The sequence below is a fragment of the Papaver somniferum genome, chromosome 9 (assembly GCF_003573695.1).
Source record: "Papaver somniferum cultivar HN1 chromosome 9, ASM357369v1, whole genome shotgun sequence".
In the NCBI taxonomy this organism is placed as follows: Eukaryota; Viridiplantae; Streptophyta; class Magnoliopsida; order Ranunculales; family Papaveraceae; genus Papaver; species Papaver somniferum.
The window spans coordinates 30,334,444-30,353,160 of NC_039366.1; the positions used below are offsets into that span (position 1 = coordinate 30,334,444).

At 37.6% G+C, this 18,717-nt stretch overlaps 2 protein-coding genes across 2 annotated transcripts; both read left to right on the forward strand.

Annotated features, from left to right (window-relative positions):
* The first annotated feature begins 2,408 nt into the window (after window positions 1-2,408).
* On the forward strand, window positions 2,409-5,704 carry LOC113308225 (ribosome production factor 1-like). The gene is made up of 12 exons (XM_026556706.1): window positions 2,409-2,537; window positions 2,722-2,976; window positions 3,133-3,213; window positions 3,374-3,469; window positions 3,559-3,642; window positions 3,730-3,799; window positions 3,947-4,029; window positions 4,223-4,302; window positions 4,516-4,614; window positions 4,725-4,833; window positions 5,136-5,225; window positions 5,320-5,704. The coding sequence occupies exons 2-12, from the start codon at window positions 2,731-2,733 to the stop codon at window positions 5,356-5,358; spliced, it is 1,077 nt and encodes a 358-aa protein (XP_026412491.1). The 5' UTR covers window positions 2,409-2,537; window positions 2,722-2,730; the 3' UTR covers window positions 5,359-5,704.
* A 2,137-nt stretch (window positions 5,705-7,841) lies between these two features.
* Window positions 7,842-9,225, forward strand: LOC113311691 (uncharacterized protein At2g33490-like). Its single transcript, XM_026560496.1, has 6 exons — window positions 7,842-8,038; window positions 8,144-8,216; window positions 8,302-8,376; window positions 8,480-8,541; window positions 8,682-8,858; window positions 8,950-9,225. Exons 1-6 carry the CDS (start codon window positions 7,883-7,885, stop codon window positions 9,223-9,225), a joined length of 819 nt encoding a protein of 272 aa, XP_026416281.1. The 5' UTR covers window positions 7,842-7,882.
* The last annotated feature ends 9,492 nt before the right edge of the window (window positions 9,226-18,717 follow it).

The following is an 18,717-nucleotide window of genomic DNA, read 5'->3' on the forward strand; positions in this document are numbered from 1 at the left end:
CGAAAATCCATTCAAGCTATCTTTATCCTTACTCGAGCATTCACCGAGAAGCTAAAATTGCAGAACCCCAATCATAATTTGGCGCTTTAGTTAAATCTTCTAAAGAGTCGAGAAAACCAATTAATATCACTAAGCTAACATTGGGGAAAACAACTTTTCCTAACAACCATAACACAAAAGAGTCGTGATGTGACGAGGTCACCCTCGTGACAACTCTGATAAGGGTGCACCTTATATCCATTGGATGATATATCATAGACTAATTTGCATCCGGAGAATATATTTAAGAAATAAATATCTTTTTGTTATTATTTTTTTTTTCATTTTTTTTCTTTATATATTCAATTTTTTTAATCCTTCTAGCAAATCAAATTATGGGGAAAAAAATCCCTCAGATTGGGTTTGAGATCTGATTTTATTAAATTAAAACCAATTTAATTTATGTGAGTAATATTTGATTTATTTAATTTGGTTGATCTTATAATCTAAGTTTATTTTGTCATTGATTTGTCGCTTAAGTTGATGGAGTTTGAATCAAGAAAAAGGGTCTTCATGAAGTATCATGAGGATATTGATTATTGTGCACAATGAAAAATAGCTTGCAACTGTAAAGTACATATCGAACGATGATATCATCTCAAAAGATAATACCACTATCGAAGACAACATAAAATACTATCACTTCCTATAGTGATCGCTTGGCACTTTCACCAGCTCTGAGAGAACAAACGATGTATACAACTAACACGATATTTCGATCATCCTTACCGTGAATGACTAAAATCCTAAACAAAGAACAGTAGAAGAAGCTCCCGCTTTTAAACTACATACCTAGAAGATTTACAACAACATTGAGATCACTTTTCTCTAGATCCAGTCCCTATAAGTGATTGATTATGGGTAGAACAATTATATGTAGTGAAAATTTGATAGAAAAAAGTGAAGTTAAGGATTCATATTCCCATTACAAATTACAAATGAGTTTGAAGGACAATAAGAAGCAAATACAATAAAATATGGGGATGCAATTATAAAAATAAATATAAAAAAGATAAAAATACATTTATTTCTTAAATGTTCTTGGGATACCAACTAATCTTTGATATAATATCCAACAGATATAAGGTGCACCCTTATAGAAGCTGTCACGAGGGTGACCTCGTCACAGCATGACTCTAACACAAAAACACGTTCAAGCTCAGGATAATCTTCAACTCTGTGTATCCCCTTGGCAGCATAACGGTTCAAAAAAGCCTTTAACCTAGACACTCTTTATCCATATGAGTGTAATAGTCTGGATTCTGGATTTCCTTCAATATCATTTGAGTACAAGGGAAGTCCATCTTCCTTCTGATATCCACTTTAGTTGGTTAAATTGTACTATTTGACCCACACATTTTATTCCCGTCAACATATACAAATCTAACAGTGTGAACCCTAAAAACTACATGGAAATAAAATTGAAGTTTGTATGTAGAACTAAAATTTGAATCAAACTAAAAAATTGAATCTCCAAAAATTGAAAATTGTTTCTGAACTAAAAATTAAACTATTGAACGGAAAAATAGAACTTACCACACTCGAAATCCTTGGAAAAGAACGTATTTGCAGTTTTACACCAACGTTCTACTATAACTCGCACAACTTGAGTCCTATGGTTTTTGCCTTTTATGAAATATAAACGCCGCCAAGGATATTATCACAAGGATTTCTAGAACAGCTTCGGGGAGGAGCCCAAACACTTCGGTTATCTCAGACCACCGACCTCTTAGTGTAGGTAAACCAACTCGCTCGGGATGGTTAGATAAATGCGTAGGTAATACACCAGGTCCAACTAGTTGCCTAACATTTGCGAACTCTTTTTCTTTATCCTGGACCCATACAATGTCACTATTTGCAACAAATTTTCCTTTGTCTTTCCTGTTTTTTTTTCTTTGTCTATTTGTTTTGGAACTACTCATTTTGAAGCAAAAAATAACTTAGGTTTACTCTCTAGAGAAGGAAAGAATTTTTCTTTGTGAATGAAAACTGAAGGGAATTATGGTATTTATACACGGTAGATCACGACCGCAGGAAGTCGAGTTTAAATCGCTACCGGTGCAAACTCGATCGGGAGATCGAGTTGAAGCCGCTAGCAGTGTAGTCTCGACCGCTCAGTTGAGACTCAATAGCTTAACTTATTTCCCATAATGCCGCGGCCAGCTTGCCATGCCATTTACCAGGCCAGCTGGCATGGCATATGGGTGGGTTAGCCATCCCCATAGAAACCAGCCTCAAGAATCAGATGCTTGAAAAGTGCCCTCTGCAAAGTTGCACTATTCATTCCCTCCGCAGTTATCCCTGACGGTGACGGAACTTTTAGTTTAAAAATGCCCAAAAACTGAAGCCCAACCCATGAGATACATAACCTAAAAACTAAAACCTTTCTCTCTCAACTCAGTCCTAAAATCTCCGCTGCGAACACCAAAACCCCTCTTTCTCAATCTCCGTCGCTACACTGAAACCAGTGCACCACCACACCAAGCACTCAGTGAAAGGTAATCTCTCGAGCTGGTGATTGAAAAACCCTAATTTATTGGATTTCAATTGTGTTTCTCTCTCTCTGTCATATCTCTCGAGCTGGTGATTGAAAAACCCTAATTGATTGGATTTCAATTGTGTTTTAATATTTTTACTTATTATGACTTATTAGCAAATTGTTCATCTTATTATGTATTCCAGTATTTAATCATGAGAGAAATGAAAATGGGTGGGAAGAGAAAGAGGGATGAAGGAGAATCTGCTGCTGCTGAAGAAGAAAGAGAAGTAAACCCTTCGAGTAATAAGAAAAGTCAGGTATTACCATCTACAATAAAGAATAAGGACAAGAGAGCTGCTGTTCATTCCAAAATCAAGCATGAAAAGAAACTTGCTAAACGAAAGAAGCAAAAGGATCGTGAAGCTAAGGAAAAGAAAGCTATGGACCTTGGCGAAGAGGTGATATATATATTTTTTTGATTTGATTTCATGTATATATTTATCTTTTAGAGTGGCTTTTAGTTGGATTTGAGGTGTTTGAGATTGAAGGGTATTAGTCTTTTTCGGCATTTGGGGGTTTGGATTTTTTACTCATACAAGTTTTGTAATTTGCAGCTACCTCCTAGACCAGTTCCACATACCATTGAAAACCAAAGGGTGCCTGATGAAACCATTTGTAGGCCTGACGATGAAGAGGTTTGTTTGTTAATCTCCTTTGAAGTTTCCATCTTGAGTTTTGTTACTCTTTGTCTGTGTTTAATTAAAAACGTAGTCATAGGGATGTTTTCCCGTCATTATGGGTAACATAGATACTGTTTAGTTTTTCTAAGTGTGTGGAATTGTTTTCCCTGTGCAGTTATTTGCTGGGAATGATGCGGATGAGTTCAGTGGGATTCTGAAACGAGAATTTACTCCAAAAATCTTGATCACCACCTGTCGTTACAACTCTACTGTATGTTTCCTTGAGACTGACACAGTTGGTTTGGTTTAAATGTTATGTTCACAACATGGTATTTGATGGTATTTTTTTTTTATTTACAGAGAGGACCAGCTTTCATTTCGGAACTACTCACAGTGATTCCAAATGCTCATTATTTCAAGAGAGGAACCTATGATTTGAAAAAGGTGATCTCATTTTGATGTTTTTGACATCGTTGCCTATTGATCTGTGAGCAATAGCTCTTACATTGCACAATTTTCTTTGTTCTGCAGATTGTTAAATATGCAAATAAAAAAGAATTCACGTCTATAATGGTTGTCCACACTAACCGAAGGGAACCAGGTAAGCAAATTTTTGTGGGTTCCCATTTAATCCTAGACCGCATTCTCGGTTATTCTGTTTAATGTTTTGTACCTAGTCTTCGTTACGGTTTAATGTTTATTGCATGATTCTGTTCAGACGTTAAATCATGAACATTTTTCAATGTAGATGCTCTTCTCATTATTGGCTTACCTAATGGACCAACTGCACATTTTAAGCTCTCCAGTCTAGTCTTGCGCAAGGATATTAAGGTATGTTTATTTAGGATTACGCCTATGCATGCCTGGCTCATTGCTTCCTTGGAAAAGTTTTAAACTCCAATGCAGGAAGTGTATGTGGTTGATATGCCTGTATGTCCACTCACATACAGACAGACATTGATTTTGATAATTAAACTAGGAATACAACTTTTATGTCCTAATGACATCTATCTGATACCGACAGAATCATGGTAATCCAACTCGTCACATGCCTGAACTTGTGATGACTAATTTCACGACACGTTTGGGACATCGTGTTGGGAGGTACAGCTCTTACCCTTTGAAGTTGGATATCCCAGTATAACATCTTTATTCTTTAGTTTTGCTTAGATCTAAATTTCACACGTATACTTGTCTCCTAATTTTTTTTCTCTTTTTCTCTCTCTCTCTCTCTCTCTCTCTCTCTCTCTCTCTCTCTCTATATATATATATATATATATATATATATATATATATATATATATATGTTCTGTTTAGGATGATACAATCACTCTTCCCTCAAGATCCTAATTTTCGAGGAAGAAGGGTTGTGACCTTCCACAATCAGCGTGATTTCATTTTCTTTCGCCACCACAGGTTTGTCTCTATATGGTTACGTTTTCTCTGAGTGCAACACTTTGCTTAAGGGTACCACTAGTAAAATTTGGTTTGCGTGGTGGTAATATTTTTTTCCGTCCCGGTACTAGGTACATTTTTGACCAGAAAGAAATAAAATCGCTCGAAAGGAAGAGTAAAAATAAAGAAGACAAGGAGAAGAAGGAGAAGAAGCTTGGAAAAGTGTTTACTCGCCTGCAGGTCAAAACGTTTACCTTCCTATTGCATAATGATCTGAGTTTGGTAACAGTGATGAGACCTAATTCAGGAGCAGAATACTTGTTTCATACCTTTTATTAAGTAACTCACAGAAAAATAAACTTTTATCAAGTATAATACATAAGATGTAATATTGAAACTGTGGTATAAGTGGAAGGAAATTGTTTCTCCATCCTACAACACTCTTGTACGTTAAGAAGGGCAAGATCACTGATTTATTGCGAGGTTCTCACCTGAGTCTTCATTAACATATTAGCTAAAATTATCCTTCCGAAAATGTGTAGGAATGTGGTCCCCGCTTCACGCTAAAGTTGGTCAGTTTGCAGCATGGAACATTTGATACTAAAGGAGGGGAATTCGAATGGGTTCACAAGGTATTATGTTCCCCTATTTGATATAGAAAGAATTTTCCTCTCCTTCTCCATATAATTTGTTTGCTGACCTTGCTTTTGTTTTGCTGATTGTTAGCCGGAAATGGATACGAGCCGCAGGAGATTTTTCTTGTGAGCATTTAGAGATATTGCAGGAAGAACCGTGTTGCATGGAAGGGAGGTTCTTTTTCTCTTCTCCTCAAGTTATTTGGTGAAAAGGAGTAACATTTTTGTAGGTATTTTCTCAATGAGCTACAACAAACCTTGTTTGTCGACATATTGTAAAACTTCTTGGATTCTTGCAATGAACTCATGTAACCACAAACTGTTACTGTTTTGACGATTCCATGTGTTGGTCGATTCTAATTTACAATGTCGTCATGGGTTATTAAAAGTTTCGTATTATATTACTGGTGATGCATTGTCAGTTAGGATTTGAAATTTATATAAATATTTTTATTTTTGTTGTCGGTTTGAGAAAATATAAAGAACTTCAACATTTGCTGGCAGATGAAGTTAGAAAGCCTCAGTGTTTATCTATGCTTGTTTCTGTTATATAGGTTAGTCTGTGAAATGTTCATCCTGGTGTACTTGATTATTTACAAACATTTGATTCTTATTTTTCTGGCAACCTTGTTTGTCTGTTGGATTCAATGCTTGTGGAACTGTATGGTCCAAAAGTTGGATTTTCTTGAATGAACGTCATCCTTGTAGGTTTGTTAAAATTGATATGAATCCTTACGGATCGTTTTGCATTTGGATATGGAATCTATCCCAGGTGCATTCTCATATAGCTACCATGCTTGCTTTTTCAGGGTACAATTTTGAATCTCTTCTTCTGACCGGCTCCATTTCCTATAAGCATCCAGTTTTTAGTAATCACACAAGTGATCAACTAGGCTTTGAAATCGTCCAGACTAAGATTCAGCAAACGCTAGATCATTTCTTTGGTTGTGATTATCAACTAGACTTCGAAGGTTTTTTGTTCTTCCGCTTCCATAGCCCTGCCTATTTACTGCCGTACTCATGGTTTTTGCCTCCGACACTGACCAACACACACACACACCCCGCTTCTAGGCTTCTACAATGTAATCTTGGCTCTTCCCTTGAGCCTAATGTGCGTATGGCTAACAATGTACTTAGTTTTCATCAATAATAAATAAATAAAAAACCAATGTACTTAGTGTATGATACTTTCACGAGATATTGTTCGTCTTTCGCATACCCATTTCATGTTTAAATTCATTGCATTTTTCCTGATGTACATAAACAAAACGAAAAGAGCTGTGTGGTGTGGAACGAACCATCTTAGAGGTTTCTGCGACAACAATAAGGAGGTATTTACTTAATGAAGACTTCTAAACATTACGCCAGTAATTTCTTTATCTGCGTTTTAATTTTCTTATGCGATTAGACTTTCCACAATCTCATGCTTGGTCTCTTTATTCCACTAAATGAGATCTTACGACCACCTTAATTATTGTTATTATATCAACACCTTCTGAATTTCGTAGGACAAGGAAAAGAAAATTTTCTGCTTGGAAAATTAATTGTTCACAGAAAGCCAAGCCTTTGACGCCTTGACTGAACCCACCCATAAATAAGGTGGTCAATATCTAGAAGGTGCAAAGAAGAATTATCTGTTCCCCAAGCCAGATGGGAAGCCTGGCTAGCTAATTACACTATTATTTTATTAAGGGTTTTGTTAACTTCTGGGTTCATCCAGATCATCATCACGTGAAAAATCTAACAATATGACCACGGAAGGGTACGTGGTCAACAAAGCAGTCGTACTAATGTTAAGTCAAGGTAAGCAAATTTGCGTCATTGCGTGTGTAGTGCCTAGTTAGTAAGTTCGCGAATGATTCGCGAATCATTCGCGAATTTTTCCGTATCACGAATTTTACCGTTTTATTCGCGTACGTTTGCAACTCCGAACCCAAATCGCGTATTATGTGGCATTCCCGGATTATTCGCGAACCGTTCACGAATTTTACGTATTCCGAATGATACGTCCGCTTAATTCGCCATAAATTCTTTAGCTTTTACTTTTCAAAAACTCCACTTTTTGGGCTTTACTGCCTTCCGAGCATACACGACCGAATATTAGACGTGTTGTAATTTTTATGAAACAAAAACGACTGAAGAGATTTGAAGGTGAAGGTGAGAGAGATCTCAAACTCACTAACCAAGCATCTAAACCACCATACGACGTCCTCTTGGATAACTAATGTTGTATATATTATTAATATCATCATATTAAGTTTATTTTTTCTTTAGATAACTCACACATATGCATAAAAATTGGTCTATGACCTTATAAATACAAATTATTTGTTATATATAGATACCGAATTTTCAGAGCCGAACTCACATTTATAAATCGAATTATACACGTACGTATGCCTTTCCGAATTACTGACGAATCACGTTCCGCTGACCGAATTTTGGACCGAATCTGGATTTTACAAAATCGTATAATACTCGTACGTTTGCCGTTCCGTACGTTTGCCGAATCCCGAATTACTAACTAGGGTGTAGTGTGTACATGTGTAGAAAAGAAATAAAATGTGATGTTCTTCATTAGTTTTTCTGTCTCTAAAGAATTACAGGTGTCACAGAAGAAGATAAAGAAAAGCTAAGGCAGAAGCGTTATAATCATGATGCTCAAGTCTTCGTGGAAGAAACTCAAGGGACTTACACTTTGTAATCCTCGCTATCAAAATCACAGTAGTAATAATAAAAGAGTTCATAATCATCCTCATCATCAAAGTCCTTCTGCAAAGTTATTAGATGATTTTACTCAAGCTTCTAAGGTATATATACAGTTTCTCGATTTGATCCATCACGATCCATGAATCCGAAGTCGGACGTCAAATTTTAACTCATGATCACTCATTTTGGTTTAATTTTTGATGCAGGATATGCAGGACATGAAAAAATGCAACGACACCATACTTAATGCTGCTGCTGCGGCTGAAAATAGCGCATTTGGTACTTTACTAAATTTATTTCTTAGTATATCTGAACTTCTTATCTTGTGGCCTTCCAAAATATCTTTTCGTTCCTTTTTCTTCAGTATTCACCGAGTCTCTGCGGGAAATGGGTACTTGTCTACATGAGCAAGGTGCATTGAATGATGATGAACAAATTGGTAATAAACGGTGTTTTGTAGTTACTACTAGTACTACTGGTGATGGTGTTTTTATTATCTGTGTTCAATAAGTTTTCCTTTGATAAATTAATTTTGGTTGCAGGTAATGTTCTACAGATGCTGAGTAAAGTGCAATTTGAACTTCAAGAACTTGTTGATGGCTATGTGAGTCCTTTAACTATTGCAATCTTGTGACACTGACAAATTCATTTGTAGTCTTTCATTATAAACAACATAATTCCTTGATCTGTTTAGAGACGTCTGGACATTTCAGAAATGTATATCACGGCCTGTTGACTGCTCAGAGGGAAAATGAAAAGTCGAGATTTTTCAAGGGTGAAGCGGTTTCACCTCAGCAGTTGCAATCAGCTTCCGAGGAATACGAGCGGGAGGCTATTTGTTATGTTTTCCGGTTGAAATCATTGAAAGAAGTGCAAACCCAGAGTTTTGTAACCCAGGCAGTTCAGCACCATGCTGCACAGGTTAATCATCTTCTTCATCCAGATTCTAATGCATCTTCTGTTAAATAACTAACCAGTTCTTTCTCTCTCTGTGTGCGCGTGCAAAGAGCAGATTAATCTCTTTAGCAAGGGACTAAAGTCCCTTGAGGCAATCGACCCACAAGTAATATTGGCAGCTGAACATCAATATAATGATTACAAATCCAGTGACTTCGTCTTCGAGGATATCTATGGGGAAAGGCGTGCAAGCTTGAGTAACACTGGCAAAAATTTACGACGCACATTGGCCTTCAAACTAAGGAATCACGAGAAAGGTTTAAGGGATGATAAAAATGAGAGCAACATTAACAGAGCTTCCAACAAGTTACCTTCTCCTCCCCGAGAATAGGCAAGCTTCATGAACTTCCGAGCCCCCAGACTGCTAGAAATCTACCACTAGTTCGTCACTCTTCTTCGGGAAGAAGCCAAAACCTCTACGCAGCAACGGAAAAACGGCTGACGCCATCAAATGCAGCATCATTAGCCATGCCTCTTGAGACTCTTGAGAGTGATGAAGACCATCGCAACTACTATATACCGGTAGGTGATGGGAGAAGTTATCACTCTGCTCCGTTGAGGATAAGTCAAGACCTCTGCATTGTAAAAGAAAAACCATTGACACGATCAGATGCAAAATCATATCCGTTGCCCACACCTCTTGAGACTGATGGTTGCCCTCGCGGCCACTACATACCCTTCAGTGATGCGAGAGCTCAATCAATACTAGCGAGCTTTGGACGTGGAAAAACACGGAAACACTTAACAATAAAGTGAGGGCCAAATAAGCTGCTCCGCCTCCTTCAACACATATTTCTCTTGCAAATACAAAGACAACTTTGCCTTTGACATGTAATGAAGACTAAAAATTCTGAGGTGGAAGCTCCAAATTAAGTGCCACCTGGGCATATGAAACTCGTAGAAGAAAGATCTCAACAACTAAGATGAGAACTGTTTGGTTGATCTTTAGTAGGATTAGGAAAATTATTTGTTTTTTATTAATGAACCACCAATTTTAACAACATGTGTAATCCCTCCTTTATCTTATACAGTTGTGCTGTCAAATTGTTGAATGAATCCCCCTTGTGCACTGCACTTTTTTGAAGATAAATGCTGATAGTGGTTTGCATTGGGCCTTACGGCCCATTAGGATCTTAGCTAATCTCACTCAGGTGCTTAATTTTGCAGATTCTGGAACATTGTAAGCAACCACTTTTCCGGCAAGGCTGGAACATAGTAAGTGAGCAATTTTCCGTCTTAACAGATTACTCTACTAAACGAAAGAGTATGGTAACAAGAGATAAAACAACATAAAACCTAAAACATATTGTTTCATTTCTTCAACGAAAACCAGCAATAACAACAAACTTGTATCATCATTGGATTGGATGGATATTTCACCATTACATTAAACTTAACATAGTTACTGTCAAGAATTTCGTGTATATTATTTCATCTCTCTTCATAACTGATTACAAGGATATATATATGTGCGACCACATAATAGAGTCCTAATAGAAATACATTCCATATCAGTCTCGGTTTCCTAGAATAAGTCTTTCCTAGACTTTCCTAGTATAAACACATTCCATATCAGTCTCATACTTTCCTAGTTTATGTTCTAAGAGCCGTGTATATCTGAGACCTTCCTAATTAGTCTCAGACATATTCTCAATACCCCCCCTCAAGACGGAGCATGCAGGTCACAAATGCCCATCTTGGACAATAGACTATGAAACTGAGCTTTCCCCAACGACATTGTGAATATATCCGCCAACTGTATTGTGGTAGGAGTATAAGAAGGTGAAATAATCTTCCTTATTATCGCATCCCTGACTAGATGACAGTCCACTTCAATGTGTTTCGTTCTTTCATGAAACACAGGGTTCTTCGCAATATATAACGCTGATTGACTATCACAAAGAAGACTCATTGCTTGTGTATGGTGAACTCCCAAATCTCGGAGTAATTGTTTCAACCATTTTAATTCACATGTAGCCGCCGCCATGGAACGATATTCTGCTTCTGCCGAGCTACGAGACACAGTTTGTTGCTTCTTAGTCTTCCAAGATACTGGTGAATCACCAAAAAGAACAAACCAACCCGTCAGTGAGCGTCTAGTTATAGGACAACTTGCCCAATCCGAATCACACCAACCTCTCAATTTGAAACTACTATCAGAGCGCAACAGAATTCCTTGTCCAGGATTCTTTTTCAAATATCTAACCACACGAAGTGCTGCTTCCCAATGCTCCAGTCTAGGTCACTGCATAAACTGAGATAAGATATGCACTGAGTAAGCAAGATCTGGTCTGGTGACAGATAAATATATTAAACGCCCAACCAATCTTCTATATTTCTCTACATCACTAAGCAAATCTCCTGTTGCTAAGGCAAGACGATGATTTGTCTCCATAGGAAATTCTGCAGGTTTCGCACCCAATAAACCTGTTTCCATTATAATATCCAACGCATATTTTCTTTGGCATATGTAGAAACCCTTTTTACTACGTGCCACTTCCAATCCTAGGAAGTATTTCAACTTTCCTAAATCTTTCATCTTAAAACATTGACCCAAGTATGCTTTAAATTGTGTAAGCGCAACCAGATCATTTCCTGCAATAATCAAATCATCAACATACACCAGCACATTAAGTTGCATCTTTCCCTTTAGCATAGTAAAGAGAGAATAATCTGAGTACGATTGCCGAAACCCATAATTCTTCAATGCAGTGGACAGCTTCGCAAACCAACACCGCGGTGCTTGTTTTAGTCCATACAATGATTTCTTCATTTTACACACCATATTAGGATTACCCTTAGCAAATCCAGGTGGTATTTTCATATATACTTCCTCTTCCAAATCTCCATGTAGGAATGCATTATGCACATCCATCTGATGCACATCCCATTGCTTAGCCGCAGCAACAGCCAAAAACATACGAACAGTTGTCATCTTTGCCACTGGTGCAAACGTCTCATTGTAATCCAAACCTTCAACTTGATGATTTCCAAAAATCACAAGTCTTGCTTTTAAACGTACCAAAGTACCATATTCATCATATTTTTCCGTATATATCCACTTACTTCCTAGAGCCTTCTTACCAGGTGGCAATTCAGTGATATCCCATGTGCCTTGTTCTTCTAAGGCCCATATTTCTTCCGCAATTGCTTTCCTCCAACCTGGATGTGTCATTGCCTCTCTGAAATTTTTCGGCTCAGACTTTGCCGACAATGCAGCAATATAATTTTTATGCATGTCAGAAAACCTGTCACAACTAACATAATATGTCAAAGGATAAGGTGTACCTGAGGATGATGATTGTGATGATTGAGAGTGAGATGGACTATTTTCTCGAATGGTGTGCGTCACAAAACCTTTCAGCCTACTTGATGGGATCTTCTGACGCTTTCCCTTACCCAAATCGTTGTTCACAGCAACGGTATTTGTGGGTTGTCCATCACCATTTACATCTTCCTTAATTTCTGACGCCGTAGACTTGTGCTTAACAGCGTTATCTTCAGCATATGTCGCAGTCTGTTCTGCTGCAGTTTCTGCAGATGTCGCAGTCTGTTCTACTGCAGTTTCTGCAGATGTCGCAGTCTGAACTGCAACATTTCCACCAGGCGCTGCAGTCTGTACAACGACATCTGCATCTGTCTGTCGTTGTATTTCTGCACCTTCTTCTCCGCCAGCTATTACTGAATCTTCATCACTCCATTCTTCACCAACACGATCTGTCTCATGTGTAGCGCCAACGACATCAGTCGTTATATGAGTTCTAGTTCCATCCAACTCGGTCTTATATGGAAATTGTGTCTCATAGAATTTTACATCTCTAGACACTATAAACCTTCTTGTGTCGAGATCGTACACTTGCCATGCCTTCTTACCGAATGGATATCCTAGAAACACACACCTTCTTCCTCGACTAGCAAACTTATCTCCTTTGCTACTTTGATCATATACATAACACAAACATCCAAAGACCTTCAACTGTTTATATAGAGGTGGTTTTCCAAACAATACTTCATATGGTGTTTTATTATTTTGGATAGGTGTAGGAGTACGATTGATCAAGTACGCCGCTGTCAATGCACACTCTCCCCAAAACCGTTTCGGCAAGCTTGCTTGAAATCTCAAAGCCCGTGCCACATTCATTATATGTTGATGTTTTCTCTCAACTCTTCCATTCTGTTGTGGAGTACCTACACAAGACGTCTCAAAGACTATTCCACTAGTCTTAAAATACCCACGTAATGCATTAAATTCCGTTCCATTTTCACTTCTAACAATTTTAATATCCTTGTTAAATTGACGCTTCACAAGAGCAACAAATTCACGAAATATTGATTCAACTTCTGTTTTATTCCGAATTAAATAAATCCAAACACCTCTTGAAAAATCATCAACTATTGTTAGAAAATATTGTGCTCCACATGATGAATGGATCTTATAAGGACCCCATAAATCTATATGAACTAAATCAAAAATACAATTCGATTTACTCAAACTACTAGCAAAACTGCTTCTACGATGCTTTTCCCGGGGACAAATATCACAAGCATCATTATTCTTCTTAATTAATCTACTCACACCTTGCAATTTCTGCAAAACTTTTTCTGAAGGATGTCCCATACGCTGATGCCACAACTCATATGAATCTTCATGCACAGCCATAACTTCAACATGCGGCACACCACAGAAAATATATAGTCCACCTTGTCTCTTAGCCACTCCAATCATCCTCCTCGTAGACCGGTCCTGTATAAGACATAATTTGTTAGTACATTGAATAATACAACTCATCTCATCAATAAGTTGTGTGACTGAAATTAGGTTACAGGTTATCTGTGGTACATAAAGCACGTTTTCAAGTTTCAATCCACCAGGGAGAATCACGGTTCCAATTTTCTCAGAGTATGCATATTTTCCATTAGGCAATCCAACTGAACATGCCCTAATATCTCGTACATTCCTCATGTTAAGAAGTTCATACGTAACATGATTTGTTGCACCTGTGTCAACAATCCAGGATGTTTTATTCTTTTTACCTTGTAGATGAGAACCATACTTTCTTGAGTTTAAAAACTCCATCACCTCTTGAACTTGTGCTGCTGTAACTCCTACTAGACCCGTTCCATCAGCTGATGACGTACCAGCACCAGCACTCTCCTTTGCTGCCGAAATATGCAGGTTATGAGCACGAACAGGATTTCCTCCTTGTCCTCTACCTCCTCTTCCAGTACGTCCTCTTCCTCCAGCTCTTCCTCCTCTTCCATTCTTTGGTCTGTCTCCCCACCATTCTGGATATCCAATAATCTTAAAACAGCCATCATCAGAGTGTCCTTGTCTGTTGCAAGTTTTGCAGTACTTGTTGGGATCATAAGCACTATTAAGTAGGCGTTGATCAGATTGCACCTTAAAAGCCATAACATTCTCTTGCATCTCTGTAGTCACAACTCCATCTCCAATTTTCAGGCGTTCTGAGTTCACAATTGTTTGATATGAAACATCCACAGACGGCAATGGTTCTCTTGCAAGCAATTGTTCACGCAAAGAGCTGTATACAGAATCTAACCCAATCAGAAAATAATGCAATAAATCTTCTTCTCTCAACAAACTTACCTGAGATGCAATATTACAGGTGCACTTTCCACACTTGCATTGGGGTATCTTCATATAAGTCACCATCTCATCCCATATTTTGTTCAATCTTCCAAAATATATAACAACTTCCTCCGTTTTCTTCTGTTTGCAGTCACTTAAAGATGCTTTTAGTTGGCATATTCTTGTTCCACTAACAACGCAAAATCTTCTCTTCAAGTGTGCCCATAATAGACTTGCATCCTCATAATCTCCCAGAGTTGATCTCACTGATAACTCCAGCGTGTTACTAATCCATGAGACCAGCATTGATTGCACTGCTATCCATTCTTCCAACTGATCCGGATCTTCAGGTCTTGTAACTGTTCCATCAATAAAACCAAATTTTCTTTTGGCTATTAACGATCTTCTTATGGCTCTAGCCCATTCATCATAATTATTTCCTCTCAAAGTTATTGGCGTGATGATATTTCGTGGTCCATCACTCGAACCTAGGTAATATACAGGGTTCTTCTTTTGTATATCATATTCCACCGTCTTTCCTTTGGATGATTCAATTTCGTTAACCATCTTTAGTTTTTTTTTTTTTTTAGGTTTCGAAACTGGCTCTTGATGCCATGTCAAGAATTTCGTGTATATTATTTCATCTCTCTTCATAACTGATTACAAGGATATATATATGTGCGACCACATAATAGAGTCCTAATAGAAATACATTCCATATCAGTCTCGGTTTCCTAGAATAAGTCTTTCCTAGACTTTCCTAGTATAAACACATTCCATATCAGTCTCAGACTTTCCTAGTTTATGTTCTAAGAGCCGTGTATATCTGAGACCTTCCTAATTAGTCTCAGACATATTCTCAATAGTTACCATTTCACAGTACATCACAAAACCAAAGACTAACTCAAAACATGAAACCAAAATCTCTTATGGACATTACCTCCTCCACAACAATTCAAAGCATCCCATTTACAGCCTACAAACCCTCCAATCCAAAACACCATTCTAGAAGTCCACACCACTTTCTCACAGCTTGGCGTGTACAACTACGAGCGAAACAGCCTTGAACTGTTGAAAAAAACAAAATCACTATTTATGGCTGTAGATATGGCAACGCCACAAAAGCCTCAACCCAATCAACTTTCATTAAGGACACAAAACCAAAAATTCACAAGATAAGAGCGCTTACCACAAAAATCCTCCTGTGATTCCGTCTTCTGAACAGGAAAGAGACTTTCCGCGAAAGCTGTAAACAGTTTAACTGAACAAAAATCGGGAATCGAGGCAGTAATCCCACTAACTTCGACTTCACAAAAAGTTTTTTTCTTCCAATCGTAAGAATAAAGAGATACAGAATTTACTCGTCTTTTACGATCTCCGAACAATTCCATAATGATTTGGTTTGTTCCTTCAACATTTGAAAAGGAAAGAGACCGATCCCCATCCCAAGAAAAAGGTAACGTTATGATATCTTCAGTCCACTTTGCCTCAGCATCATCAAAACTTGTAACTTGGGGGTTCGTCTTCTCCTTTTTACTATCATCATTATCGTCTTTGTATATCCATAGCTTGGGAACGCGATCACTCATTCTACGCAGTATAGCCACATTTCCATCAACTGCTAATATATAAGGACGGCGCAACCAATATGAAGGATAAAGAGGCTGATGATCCAGAATGAAAATAGGTATTGGTATCATTCTGAACTTCTCACTTCCAACATCAAATACCACCAAGAACTTAGGATCACAATCTTTAAAAGAAGAGCTGCAAAAATAAATCGAACCATTGGCATATACAGAGTTGTGAATGAAATCAGGAGAACAAGGTGGAACCGCATCAATCCTCCTCCATCTATTGTCTCCTACAGTCAAGACTTCATAAAGCTCATAATGATCATCAGTATCACGCAAATGTACACTGCAAATACATAACAGTTTGTGTTCTTTAGTTGCAGGATGAAATCCAATTTTATAGGTCATGTGATAAGAAGAACAACCTGTGCTATTCTTTTCCAACTCTTCCCTTAAACATGCCACTTTAATCCGTGGTGTTATCTCTCTGGTGCTGATATTGTGTATCCGGACATCATTCCTTTGCCTGTCGACGAAACAGACTAAACCATTGACAGGTCCTACAATATCATTACAACTAAACGAGTTTGTCTTCCTTATACTTTGAATCTCTGCATTGCCCGATCTTCTTTCAAATGATAACTCAGCTGTCAAGAAAAACTCGTCACCAACTCTGAACGGATTATTCCAATCTTTACTTTTAAGTGGAATCACATAAAAGAGAGCTGGACGTAGGGTTCTTGATCGCTTACAGTGTAAATCAATAAAGTAAGGGTCCTCTTCGATTAGTGACAACCAGGTTTTGGATACGCATTTGAAACGCATGAGTGACTTAACAGGGAGTCGGCTTAGTATCTCACATAATATTGAAAATTCAACATCAACAATAACACTACTTATATCGCCATTCTTATTCTCACTACTAAGAACATATTTCTCTATCTTTGAATTCAGATCCAAAATATCACTACTATTAATATCATCATCACTAATCATACACTTCTCCATCTTTGAATTTCGAACAAGATATTTCTGATCAGAGTAATTTAACAGAATATTTCAGACGAAGCAGATTGGTAGTAAATCAGCTTAAAGCAGCCTTAAACTTACAGTGTGATTGTTGCAACGAAGAACAGAATAATCGATATATCTCTCTCCATCTTCAGCTACGTGCTTGAACTTCTGCTGCAGAATTTCTTCATCTCCATTTCCATAATGATGATTGTAATTTTCTTTAGGGAATTTTAATGAAGTGCCACACTTTGGTTTTCTAGTTTAACAAAGTGCCATTATTTTTTTCAAAATATATAAAATGCCATCTCTGTTATCATTTCCGTCCGGGCCCACGTTTTTAGTAAATTCTCGTTGACATAGTCCATCCATCACGTGATTGTGAACAATTTTGGAGACGGAATTACTATCCTATCCTCCCTTCCCTATCATCTTTTCTAACAGTATCTTCTTCTTCATCCATGGGTTCATGAAAATTCATCTTATTAATGCTTATTTGAACTTCAGCCGATCAATTATAAATTAGAGGATTCCCCTAAATATGGGTCAAGACTTGGCAGGGAAGGGATCTGATGTTGCCATTGTTTGGTGGCTGATTTTAAAATGACTAAGATGGGTTTTCAGCAGTTGATTAAGATACAAGACAAGGGTGTGAACTTGTTTCAGATTTGGTTAGATTTTAAGCTCAAAAGATCACTTGAACATGTTCCTACAACAGAGGGAATAGAGAGGTTAATGGCAGAAATTGAGAAAGATGCAGTTGACGAGATGAAGAAGAGGAATCAGAAGTTGGAGGTAATCTTTTGAGTTGCCGAGAAGTAGGATTTAATCTCGGGTTCCTGAAATTGATTGAAGAAATAAACCTAGGGTTTCTGAAGTGATGCAAATATAGGGTTTGCTGCCATGAACACAGTCGACATGAAATGTTGTTGTCGCTAATTTTATAAGATGCATAGCTTAAATCGGTGACGTTATAAAAAATGTGTATGTTTTGATTGTTGGGTCTCATCCTATTCTTATTTGCAAGGAAGATTGGAAGTAAAGGAGTCTTAAAACATCAACAGAGATGTACCCATGGTTCACCATCAGTACGCACATCACCTGTTCGATAGAAGTTCCCTTTGAGTTCCCTAACCGATTCTAATAGCAGTTCCACTTGGTAGTGACTCGCGCTACTAAAGTTGATTCGGAAGCATTCCTAGTTAGATGACTTGGGGGCTTAAATGTCTTTTACTAAGACTGATTTACGCCACATAGGCACTAACAATAACTAACGGGTTTTTGGAAAAAACTGGATGGAAAAGGTCAAGAGTATGGCATTTAAAAAATTCTGGAAAAAACAATGACACTTTCTTAAACATGAAATGAGAAGTGTGGCATTTTATTAAAATCCCCTTTTCTTTAGTTAGGGTTTATTTAGGGTTTTGACCATCTGTAGGAGGACTTTATTCGTTTGACCACTCCACGTGTTGCAGTAAAATGAGTTAGATTGCCACATCTGGCAAAGATAACATACATGCATGGGATTTACATTTTACAACCACGTGTCTTTCGTCAAGCATTGAAAGATAGTGCGTTTGTTTCTGACAACTGCAAATTTTTTTTTTTTGATGCAAAGAAAAAATGTATTAATCAAACAACAGAGTAC